The sequence below is a fragment of the Diceros bicornis genome, chromosome 12 (assembly GCF_020826845.1).
Source record: "Diceros bicornis minor isolate mBicDic1 chromosome 12, mDicBic1.mat.cur, whole genome shotgun sequence".
Taxonomy (NCBI): Eukaryota; Metazoa; Chordata; class Mammalia; order Perissodactyla; family Rhinocerotidae; genus Diceros; species Diceros bicornis.
This window is the reverse complement of record NC_080751.1, coordinates 39,743,844-39,757,058: the sequence shown is the minus strand read 5'-3', so window position 1 is coordinate 39,757,058 and position 13,215 is coordinate 39,743,844. Positions and strand designations below refer to the sequence as shown.

Below are 13,215 nucleotides of genomic sequence, written 5' to 3'. Positions count from 1 at the left end.
CTTTCACTGTGCCCTTTCCACTGTGCCCTCTTCTCTTTCATTGCCAAGAGACTTAAACCTAGGAAGAAGGTGGGCAAATGTCAAATGATCAAAGAACCAATCACTGGGACCGGAGAAAGCTTGCTCCCTTGGGGGAAATTACCCAAGTTATTGCCAACCTGCCTATAAGGAGGTGGCAAGTTTGTCAGAAGTGGGAAAACCAGTAGCAGGCTTTCATCCAACTGTTACTTAATTGCTTTTGCAAAATACTGCAATAAATTTGGAGACATATTTGGCTGAATTGCTTGGATAAAACAAGACTCTCAAAACTTGGTTCTCCAACAACGCTGGCCTATTCCATTGCTCTCTCTCCCGTTCTCTCATCTCATCTCTCCCTTTACCATCGTATCTTTAACTTTAGATTTTTCTGCTAAGATTGAGCTACATCACTTTTTAGACTTGTCATATTAGATGGGCTATATAGTTGTGACAAATTCTCTGGTATCTGAGAGGTTTCCCCATAGCATTTAGATTAATAATTTATTTCCTTTCTTCAGGGTTAGACTTTTCTTCTTAAAAATATTTTGGGGAGGATATTGCAATCCTTATTAGATTCTAGATATGAGGTAAAAGAATAACAAATCTTTTCTGGGAGTGGTTTTTAAATTAATTTCTAAAAAGGTAATTTTTAGTGCTGGCAGGACAAGAGTCTGCTTATCCCACCTTCCCTCTAAATAATAAACCCAGTCTTCACACACAGAATCATCCTCACCATATAAAATGAGTGAGTGGGAAGAAATCTATATCTTTCTTCCTGTGGAACAGACTGCTTTGGCAAAGAGCCCAGTCATTCAGGAGTTCTCCATGATCTGTTATTTAAATCCAACTCATTATGACTGATTTTAGGCAGGAAGCCAAAATGAAAAGGTTGACTAAATATATTTTTGGTTTTTCCATCCTGTCCTTTCTTTCCAACTCCAATTTTAACACAAGTGCTAACTGTGAGGTCAGGGTTAGATGTACGGACACCTCAACACGAGCACTCCATTAATCCGAAACCAAGCATTCCAAAGGGTCTTGTGGCTTCAAGTGAGATGGAATGACACCATATTCTGAAGTAGACAGCAGCCAGGTTTAACCCCAAAATGCTCATGATATTTAACTTAAAATATCCTTTGCTGCTTAAAATTCCAACTCCTCTAGGCTACAGACATCCTCAAAAGATACCATGTTCATCTTCCATTCCCACCACCTGGCACAGGTCTCCTAGTTGGTGTCCAATAAATGTCTTCTGAATGGAACTTTTAGGTCTATAGGCCCATGTTTCTTCTATTTGTTCTTGCATTCCACAACCGTGCCTATGTGATCGCTTCTCAAAGCCCTTCTATGTTTGCTTGTAATTCTTTTAAAATGTTATTTATGTTTAATTCACCTGGAATTTATTTTTGTGCATAGTGTGGCAATATGATTTTGTCCCAATCTGAAATGCCACTTTAAACATACGTCAAATTCCTACTGATTTTGAATTCTGTTTATTCCACTCCTCTGTTTGTCGCCATACTGTTTAAATGATGGCAGCTTTTGAGTGTACTTTAAAATCTGGTAGGAAAAATTCCCCCATACCATCCAACTCAATTATTCTTTCAAGTAGTGATTTGACTTTTTTTTATATACTCTTCCAAATAAATTTTATTTTCAAGTTTAAATAAACAAACATACAAACAAAAGCAAAGCCAACTGGAATAATGATTGGAATTTTGGCAAAAGTAGATATACATAATAATTTTTGAAGGACTGATCTTTCTATAATACCATGTCTTCCAATCCAGGAACATGGTATACCTTAATGTATTCTGCTCTTATGTTATATTCATTAATAAAATTTTATAATTTTTCTTCATATTGATCTTCTACATTACTTGTTAGATTACTTCTAGATATTTTATAGTGTGTTCTTGTAATAAATAGGAATCTTTATTCCATCATATTACCTAACATGATTAAGGAAAACTGTGGATTTTTTAACATTTATATTCAACCATTTTATTGAATTCTTTTATTAGGTATTCATCCAATCGATCAACATTTATTGAGTACCGATCACATGCTAGGCATTTTTCTACATACAGGGGATACAAAAGGATACCACACGTATGTTAGGGAACACACTTTGCTGTAAATCTCTCCCTGCCCCCAATAGCTTAAATGAATGAAGATTTTGTTTTTCACATGTAATGTAAAGTCCTGGGTAGGCAGTTCGGGGCTGTTTTAGTGACTCCACAACGCCAAGATGGATTCAGGAACTCACTTTCTATTCAGCAGTTGCTATTGCTTGTCACTGTTCGACCTCTAGCACTTCCAGCATTCTCTCTGCATTCCAAGCAGAAAGGAGGGCAAGGCAAAGGACAAGAAAAGCATGATAGCTGACCTGACCTCCCCACCCTTTTTAGCTTTCTTAGAATCCCATCCCAAGACTTTTGTCTACACTCACTGGCCAGAACTATATCACATGGCCACATCCGTGTCTATTAGTCACACTACTGTTTCCCTCAAATCAGAATTCTCTTAGTAAGGAAGAAGGGGAGATTTCGGATACCATGTTCCGGACAGATTCCAACTCGGAAGAGGCATCTAGCAGGGTCTGCCATGACAAGGCACAATTTCTGCCCTTACGGAGGGAGATGTTCAAAGAATTTATAGCTGAGTGTCTTGGATTTTCAACAACTCAGTCCTTAGATCTCTTCTCTACTTTACCTTCTACTCATTCCATTGGTGCTCCTATTTAGTCTCATGGCTGTAAGTACAGTTATATGCTTGTGACCACCAATTTACATTTCCAGCCCTGCCCTCTCCCCTGAACTTTAGACTGAAATAGCCAACTGCCTACTTGGTATCTCCACTCAGATGTCTAATGAGTTATCCAAATTTAACCTGTCCAAAATGAACTCCTTCACCAAACTGTCCTCTCACAGCCTTCTCCACCTCGTAGATAACAATTTCATCCTTCCAGCTGCTTAAGCCAAAAACCATCCTGGACTCCTGTATGTCTCCCATCTTACATCCAATACAACAGGAAATCCTGTTTGGCTCTACTTTCACCTTCCAACTGTATCCTGAATACCATCACTTCTCACCATTTCTTCCACTAACATTCTGGTCCAAGCCACCATTATTTTATGTCTGCATTACTGTGACAGCCTCTTAAAATCATTATCCACACAGAGAATCCTGCCTGGATTCTCAGTTCCTTGACTTCCTCTTCTTTAATGATCTTATCCTCATCCCCTACCTCTGCTACTTATTCTGTGATCATTCCCTACCCTTTGTAATTACCCAAAACTGCAGCCCCAAAAGCTGTAATTTCAAAGTTAAGCATTCCACTTTTGACAACCACTCTTTTCTACCCATTATATCCTCTATTATTCCCACCCTAACATTCCTCCAACTCCATCAGGACCTACAATCCATTAATCCTATACTTTTTCACTGTCCCTTCCTCTCCTTTTATACTCTTACTTTTTTTCTCAGTGAGCTTAAATTCCATGGTCAACAATTTCTTTGTTTACATGCCCTGAACTTCCTTGCCTTTCTCTCTATTGTGTTCACTTGGTAAACTCCCAAACCTCATTAGATCCATCTCTCCACCTGTACCTACACAGCTGAGACGGCTGAAGGAAAATATATAAGCAAGCTACATTCAACTAATCACTAATCTGAAGTGGAACATTTAACACTGCCTGGAAATCATACTCTACTTCCCTAGGCTTTTCACTCTCTCATCCTTTTCTTACCTTTTCCTTTCTTCTCAAACCTCCAACTCCCTTTCCCCTTGATCTTCTGTCTCATATGAACTTCCTATATATTTCAATGAGAAAAATAGAAGCAACCCAAAGAGCCCTTCCATGAGCTTCCATCATCATATCTTCCTACCTACATCTGTGCCCATACATTCAATCTTCTCTCTTGTTAATATGGATGAACTCTTTGTATTTCTATCTTAGACCAATCACTTGTGCACTAGATTCCATCTGATCTCATCCATTTAAGGATATTCCAGAAATTCTCCTGTCTCCTGTATCAAATTTTCCTGTTTTTTTTTTTTTTATATATTGGTGTGAGGAAGATCAGCCCTGAGCTAACATCCATGCCAATCCGCCTCATTTTGCTGAGGAAGATTGGCCCTGGACTAACATCTGTGCCCATCTTCCTCCACTTTATATGGGATGCTGCTACAGCATGGCCTGACAGGCGGTGCATCGGTGCACGCCTGGATTGAACCCGGGCCGCTAGCAGCAGAGTGTGCACACTCAACTGCTACGCCATGGGGCCGGCCCCTCAAATTTTCCTGGATAATTTCCATTTGTATATATTATTATTTCTTCTGTTCTAATAAAATACAAAAACTCCCTGGACTCTATTTTCCCTTTCTAGTCACTGTGCTATTTCTCTTCTTCCTTTATAGCCAAACCCCCGAAAAAAAATCGCCTATATTCACTATCTCTAATCTAACTCCTCCTACTCTCTCTTAAACCCACTCCTATAAGGCTCTCATCTCCACCACTTATCAGAAACAACTCTTGTCAAGGTCAACAAAACATCTGTCCTAGTTAACTTCTGGTCATCTCTCACATCTTAGTCAAACCCCACTGAAACATTTTCGGACTTTTCTGACTAGGCCAATCCATCTATTATATGCTGTCACCATTATACCTCTTATCATGGTTGTAATTTTATATTTTAACGTGATTCTTTGATTAATGATTCTTCTTTCCTCAATAGACTCTAAGCTCCATAAGAGCAGGAAGAATGTCTATTTTTCTATCATAACTGTATGGTCAGTGGCTAGCATAATACCTGGCACACAGGAGGGGACGAATGAATCTCGGGAGAATGAATGCTTTATTACCATCATTCCCTATTTTAAAATTGGGAAAAAGAGGCCCAGAGAAGTAAAGATACCAGCTCAAAGGCACATTGTGGATTATTGGTAGAAAAGGGACTAGGATTAGTTGAACATACTGACCACCAAGTACCATGCTACATTCTGAGGTTACAAGATGAGTGAGACATGCCCCTCTTCTCCCAGCCTGGGCCTTATAAAGCCTTGCTCATGTTTGGGCTGGACAAAATGAACCATGCAACCCACTGCAATATCAAGTCCTCCTAGTGTCCACAAGGGTAGCTAAGCTACCAGGTCAACAGAGCTGCTTCACACTGTCAACTGCTCTGGTTCCTGTATTCAAAGTGCCAGGGAGAAGGCCTCTTCCCAAAAAACATTTGTTTGACTATTTATGGTCATGGATGTTAACCACACTTATTGGGTAATCATTGTGCAATATATATAAATATTGAATCATTGTTATATACCTGAAACTAATATAATATTATATGTCAATTATACCTCAATTAAAAACAAAGCATTTGTTTGAAATGACATTGTAGGCTTCAGAATAAGACTCTTCAGGTGCATATCACTCATCACTGATTGACAAATTATGAACCAGGAAGAATACTGGGAGGAGTGAATAAGAAGATCAACTTAAAGTTATAACATTAAGATCCACTGTCAGTTGAAGACCAGTAAGAAATAGAGAAGAAGCATTTCAGAAATGAAGTTGTCAGGCCATCAGGACTTGTGTTATATACAACTTTTAAGGAACCTACTGCATTAAAAAGATCTATGTACACCAGGTGGAAGGCTGAATATTTCAAGAACAGCAAACCACCAGGCAGAACAGTCGACAAACACAGCTCGGTCTACCACTTTGTAAAGGACTATTACTACTAAGGTGATCATATGATTTATTACCCAAAATGGCGCAATTTGGGAATAAAGAGAGGCACTATGAAAAATTATGTCAGGACGAGGAATGTTTACCAGGACTGTTCCAGGCAAACAAGCAGGATTGGTCACCCTCTTTAGTAACCACCCTCCACTCATTACACATGGAGAAAACCAGGTACTCATTCAGTCACGCAAATGACTCCACTAGGGAAATCAACCATAGCAGCCGAATGGTCAAATCACTAGTCCAATGTGCCCTCTATTTAAATCATTTTTACTCTGGTCATGATTATACTTACCACCTCCACTGAATAAAAGTAGAGTTAAGAGTCACTGGCTTTATCTACTTGTTCTTCTTGTCCCTTCACACTTGATCTTCAATCTTTAGGAAGGCCATTTCTATCTCCATTTGAAGTTTAATCCTGATGCTTAAGAAAGAATATACCTTTCTGTGCTAAATCAAACAAAAAGTCATTCTCCAAATTTCCAGAGGCTTCCCTCTTCCCCAAAGGCACAGTTGGTTTATATGAAATTCGTATGAATATGTGCCACATCTTCTTTAATCAAGATTGACTCCTAGGTCATTCACTGAATCAACATAGCAAAAACAAGATCACTAGCCACAAAACTTTATTGTAGAGATCAATACATATATCCTGATAAATATTTTAAGCCATTCACTTGATGGTTATGGACATATCAGGATCTGTTTTATTAGTATATTTTTGGTTTGCTTGGTGAGGGAAAATCATAAATCAAGTCTAAAAGGCCTGATTTAAAAAATCTATAAAAAAGGATTAAATACTGCCAGCCCTACTGTGTCAAGAAACATTGTACAATTCAAATCAAGAAGATAATTCCATATAAGTCCAGCAAGGCATGATGGCAAGTAGAAGTGAAACAATCTGTTATACAAAATGCAAAAAGAGTCAAAGATGAATTACAAAAAATAAAATTTTGGTCAGAAAATTATTACTACATAAAGCCACAGAAGGATGTCTATTAATTGCTTTCTTTAAGGGGAAAAGAAATCAAATTGGTAGTTTTCTATTTATTTAGAGGGAAAAATAAGCTAAGTGTTTGGACAATTCTGATATTAAGCGAATTCTTTCTCATCTGAAATCTAGAATTCACAAACATCTGACTTATTTTTGCTAATCTGTAGAAATGAGGAAATAAAATCAGTGGTTGGCCTTCAGTGGGACACTCACAACACCCGAATGAGGTCCAGAGTAATCCTAGATCGGGGGATATCAATGTTGAGTACTCGGACTTCCACTCTTTCTCCAGGGCCCAGTCCGAGACTCCTTCTCTTCTTCGTTTTAGAAAGTTTTGCTTCTGTTACATTTCGTATGGGAATCAGCCCTGATCTCCCCACTCCTATATCCACAAAAATTCCAAACAGAGTGGCATTCTCCACTTTGCCTGTAAGAACTGTCCCAACCTGTAGGTCTTCCAAGCAGACTATGCTTCTTTTGAAATCAGGTTTATCAAAATCTACAAAAAAAGGGGAAAAAAAGACAATTAGTATAAATAATAAGGCACTGTACTTCCTAGACACAACATAAATTAGTGAATAAGTATTTACTACATATCAATTATGTGCCCAGATCAGTATTAAGCATTGAAGGGGGGACACAAAAGGAACTGAAGACACAGGCCTGCCTTCAGAGAAAATGCACCCTCATTAGAGAAACAGCATTCACATAGCAGTAACAACTCAAGAAAATTTACTCAAACACTTTCTTCTCTTCAACCTTTATCTCACTAACATGTTAACATCAGCACTATACATAAGGACTGAGAAGAGTAGAGAGTCTTCTTTCCTCTCTATGGGGTGATGAGAAAACATATTTGCTCAATGAATATACAAAGCTGAATCACAAACCTTGAGAAAGTAAGACCCTTGGAGTCAGAAGATTGGGTCCAGTGCCTGAATTCTCAAACTGTTTAAATGTGGTAGAAAGTACATCAACATTTGGTCAAATGTGAATGAAATTCAAATGTTCTCTCACTTCCCCCCACAAATTTGAAACTCAGGAATCAATTCCTATTCACTTTAAATATATTTATTCAATCAAAATTTATGGATTCTTGCTCATCTACGGCTCAGAAACCCAGATCGGCTAGTACCTAATCTTCTTCCTCCTCTTTCAATTCATCAATCATTTATTAACTCCTATTATTATCTCCTGGCCAGGCACTCTCCTGGGTGCTTGAGACACAAAGATGAGGATGCACAGATCTCTGCTCTCAAGTTCCTTATAGCCCTCTTTTCTTGCTCACCCCAGTGTAGACTTTTCTGTTCATTAACACTGTCCCCCAAAAGGTGGGCATAAAGCATGCCAAGGAATCATTATGGCTCTAGTTAAAACAAAACAAAAACAACAACAAAGGTTTTATGGGGGAGAAGGTTAGAACTAACAGTTTAAATGTGGCGTTTGGATTATCTGTGGATTCCATTTGTCCATACTCTTCTTGGCCCCCTTTCCTAGGATTACTGAATGTTGATTCTAATAACAAAGAACACATTCTACGCTTGGATCTCCTTTTACTAAGACCTCACTTTCCCCTCCACCCATTCCAGTTCCTTTTCCTCCACAGCTGTTGGCTTTATCCTGATTACTTGTTAAAGCTATCCTTTACATTTGTATTAGCAACTGGTCACCTCTTTGTTCCCCTCCCCTAGTCCAATCCATACTGAAATCAAGATTTAAAAAAAAAATTCAGCTTTTTCCTGTAAAACAAAACAAAAATCCTCTTCAAACCTCAAATCTCATTTTCCTCATAAAAAAGGAATATGCTAAAACTGGAATTGATTCTGTAGAATTTCATGTGATGCTGAAGCAGTGAATTCTAAAAGTAAGAAACCTGCTGTAATATAAAATTACACTGGGCAAAGACGGTGTCAAAGCAAAGTGAGAGGAAATCATTGATCAGGGTCAGACGTAGGATGGTCTCTGAAGGCCCATACACATTGTTTTTATGCTTGGAAACTCTTTTTCTCCCTTTTTTCTTACAGAGGTGCAGCTGCTACAGACTCCCCAAGGGTTCCTGATCAGCTGCTTAGTTTAATTTTGCATGGAAAATCAGAGTCAGGAACTACTTAACATGTTCCTGAAGACAGCCAGGGCCACTGAGAAATCAGAAAATCCTCCATGTAGCGTGCAAACTTGAACACTTTGATAGCCAAGGCTGCATATTCAGGCCTTCTTACCGGGCTGCTTCTGGTGAACCCAATTATAGAAACTAACTAGCAACCAGAGTGTTAATAAAAACAGAATTGATTATATCACTGAGAAAGCAGAAGACAGGATAGGTATGAGGAAAGAATGAGGCATCAAGAAAGGAAATACTTTTGAGAAAATGGAGAAAAGAAAAGAGACGTAACATAAATACGGTAATGCAGAAACTCCAAAATACCATCTGCCCCTTCAAAAGTATGACTGCTTGCCTTCCCCCTTGGGGATGTTTTCAGTACTAAAATCGAAGTTCTCAGACATCTTGAAAATTGTGACTTACTTTAGGGCAAAGGTCAGTTCCAAAGTGTGTAAAGAGACTTATTTGAAATTTCACTTGTCACTGAGAAAACACTGCAGTAACTGGCAAGCTCAGTCCAGGGCCCCGGCGCATCTGTTTCTGCTCCGCTAGGGACATCACTAGATGAGGACCTCTACTGAGCTGTTGGTTGTTTAACTGAATCATATAATCTGAGTGTTGATCTTTGCTCTGAGTCTACACTGTAACTGGGATAATGGAGCAATCAACACCACGACAGAAAAACAAAGATGGACATGAAAATCCAGGACAGGATACCTGTAGCTAGAGCATATTTGCTAACCCTCTAATGCAATGGTTCTAGGCAGACTACTCTTAAATCCCACTCTGTGTGAGAACCACCGCTCTACTTGGTATTCCTGCTCAACAACACTTATGGGATTCACGTAAAAGGATACCACGTCTCCAGGTGGAGATGAAACATCCACTTTGGAAGGACCACCTGGAGGCTTCTACTCCCTACATTTTTAGCATAGGTCTTACTGGGTGTTTTATTTTATTTTTCTCTGACTTTTTGTTTTTTATTTCAAACCAACAGACAAGTTGAGGGGATAGTACAATGAGCTTCCTGGGTATGTTTTTAAATTCTCTTAAACCTTTTCAAAGAAGCATGTCTAACCACCTCCATACAGCCTAACCCAGAATGAAAAGAGCCAAGCACTAAACATGGTATCATAAAACTGGTTATGAGACAAGTGCACAGATGCATTTAAATCTCAGGGCTTCCTATTCAAGTTTCCTTGGGAAATTCTGTCTCACCAGGTCACTGCTCTCAGCAACTATGGCTGATATACTTTCCTCACCGTCTGCCTGTGTTGAAAGCTGAGAGTTTTCATTAGAAGGAAAATCAACAGAGATAGTATCTTATTTGTTCAGTGTGTTCACTGACACAGAATCCAGGAACTTGGAGGCTGCAATTTAGAAAGAAGATTCACTTTTTAGTTTGTGAACTGAACGCTTTACCTTGGACTTCTGGCTCCTACGAGACAAAAACAGCTTACAAAAGGTCACAAAAAGTGTGTCCCTCCAGGCACACAGCAGCACATAAAATAAGCATGGGATGAGGAGTCAGGAGACCTGGCTTCTAGCTTTGGCTCCGGATACTAACTGCAATGCGTTTGAAGGAAGGTCACTATGCTTTAGTTTTCTCATGTATAGAATGGGAAAATACTATCTGTTTTGCCTATAACATAGGATTGTTGTGAGGACCATAGGAGATAACGTGAGCTATGCAAATGAAAGGTACTGTTATTCATGTTCAATTGTTTACCTGTTCGAAAGTCAAAGCTTTCAGGCTGACTGAGACCATCTATGATGACCTGTAAGGTGTGTACTGTTGTTTCCAATGTTTCTGCAATTTTCTCTACTCCTTCCCTTTCAAGGAATGAATTTATTTTTTGTTGCATTTCAGGCTTTCCAATCTCACACAGCATCCCTCCAATGAATGATAAAAACCTGCAGGGGGGGGGGAAGCCCAATATTTACTAATAATATTACTTATTTTGCAATCTCCTTATACAGGTCACCCTAAAATTCATTCATTTCAGATCCATATATCAATCAATCAATCAGTCTTTATTGAAAATCTACTGTGTGTCCCATGTTGTAACAAGTTATCTGTCTTGGAAAAAAAAAAAGGCAGAGGATGGATTTAGGTTCTTGTGCTATTTTCCAATGAAGCACTTGCTCAGAATCAGCATCAGAAACATTTTACAGTGTAATGTTCATTAGAGTTTAGTGTCATATATATTTTCTAAATAAGTACACTTATATTTATCTTACATTTCCTAAAAATTCCGTTAGGAAAACTTATTTGAACTTAAATTAGCTAACAGGCAAACAATGAATTGATGACATTAAAACCAAGAAAAATATCCAACAAGCATTGCCAGCTTTAGACAAATGAAATACTCTATTCATGTGCCATATCATTGCTTTTTTCCTTTGTGTACCCATGATGATAGTGTTACCTGTGCAACATACTATCAGCCTAATAATTCTCAAATTCCATCAACAGTGAAGCCCCACATGAACTAAATTATATCGAGTACATTAAGTATTCAGAGTCAGCAGAAAAAAATATGGGAGGGGATATCAAAAAGAGAAAGTAATTTTCTTCCAAAATGGAAGCAAGCAAAACCTCAATTATATAATCTTAAGCGGAATATTCTCTTTATATACTTTATACATTATATAGCTGCAGTATTTACAAAATAAAAATATCTCCTTTCTCAATTTTCCTTTGCTTTACCATTTCCCTTGCTTGCACAGCTCCCTCTCAATTGCTTAGGTTTGAAGTCCAGTAATAAGTTAATTAAGAAAAAAAATTAAAGAGTTAAGATGCTTTTCCCTTTAATTTCATCAGAATATGGGGCTGTGGCTTACTTTCTTGACATTCCTTGGCTGGGTATTTTTCTACATTATTAAGTTCCATTTCCTATGATTAATGGCACTTTAAAAATGTCAACACAGTAATCAGACAGATAGTGATACTAATGCCCTCAAATCCCTTCCTCTAAGGATGTCTCTGGAATACAAGAAGGGAAAAAGCAAACTGTTGGATGCTGTCTATAATCAGAATTGGGATGTATCCCATTTGGCAGGTTGCTGCATCATCACGAAAAGAATGCTTGTGATTTCCATTTTTTTTTTGCATTGTTGTGTTCAACTAGAAAAGGCTTCTTCAGTGATAATCCAGTGCTGATGATATGGTATCTGGTGAAGAAAGCTTTCTCATCTCTCAGTTAACTAGAGAGTCTCTTTGGCTTCAAATGTACAATCCTCCTACTTTCCCATAGCCATATTTTAGGTCAAAAACAGACAGATTCTCCAAAATCCAACTAATTCTCCTGAGAATATATTTTGGTTAATGGTCTAATGAAAGACCAAGGAGTTGGTGCTTGGTCTCCCTTTTTGGGAATGTGCTTCCATCCAAACTGGTGGCCAGTGAGATACACTGTAAGTCTGTGTGGCCGTGGCTTCCCCAGCCCAGCAGAGGCAGCTGGTATCTGTTAGTGCTGATGGATGGGCAGTAGCACATGAGGGCCCTGGTGACAGGGAACAGCTGCTGGAGCTCTGACTGATGGGGCAGATGACACATGACAACCTTTGCCCACAGCCAACTTCCTTGCACAATTTTCTAAATAATGCATGCCCTGCGGAGCAGGCTTCCCTGGTATTCCCCCTCTTGGCTTGATCGGTCTGCAACTGGCTATTCAGCAGAGTATCTTTCAAATTCCCAAGATTCTGGCTTACAACCAACTGTTAAAATGCCAAAAAAGTGTATTCATGGGCTATAACCTTGAATAGTATTTTATAATTAATAAAAGTAACTAAATGGCAAAACCTTCCCAAAGCATTGTATAAGTTTTGGCCTCAATAACAAAAACACTGGCTCGGGAGGCCACTTGGAGCCTTCACAAGTTACACACTTGTGTGTGTAACTCACTGCTACCAAAGTTACCTCCATATAAAGAATTCTGTTTATAGTGGTTGCAGATGTAAGAAGAAAATTGGTCTGTTTAACCTGGGTGCATATTTTACATATCATTTTCATTTGGACACACATAAGCCTGAGGGCACTGGTAACTGAAATCAATAAAAAAGCACCAAATTGTGCTCCTAGCTAATGCTTCGTATTGATCAACCCTATTTTTAAATGACTACAGAACAAAGTCAAATGCTTTTTTATTTTGAAAACTTTCTTAAAGTTATAACAGGGATGCAGAAAAAGGAAAATAGCAAGAAGTGGGGGGAACTATAACATGAATCTAACAAGGGAGAGGTCAGTCCGAATGCTGACCTCTCCCTTGTTAGATTCAAATATATTAAACTGTAAATGATAGGAAACAATGTTTTACCCTCAGTAGCCACTCAATAAACATGTGTTCCTT

At 38.5% G+C, this 13,215-nt stretch overlaps 1 protein-coding gene across 3 annotated transcripts in view; it reads right to left on the bottom strand.

The window, feature by feature from the left end:
- Positions 1-6,377: 6,377 nt before the first annotated feature.
- Positions 6,378-13,215, bottom strand: part of SRBD1 (S1 RNA binding domain 1) — a 214,165-nt gene continuing 207,327 nt past the window's right edge. For all 3 annotated transcript variants that reach the window (XM_058551313.1, XM_058551314.1, XM_058551315.1), the window contains exons 20-21: positions 10,593-10,777; positions 6,378-7,261 (exon numbers count right to left, since the gene is read on the bottom strand). In XM_058551313.1, the coding sequence (XP_058407296.1) occupies positions 6,972-7,261; positions 10,593-10,777 (475 nt within the window). In that variant the 3' untranslated portion in view covers positions 6,378-6,971. The remainder of the gene's footprint in view (positions 7,262-10,592; positions 10,778-13,215) is intronic.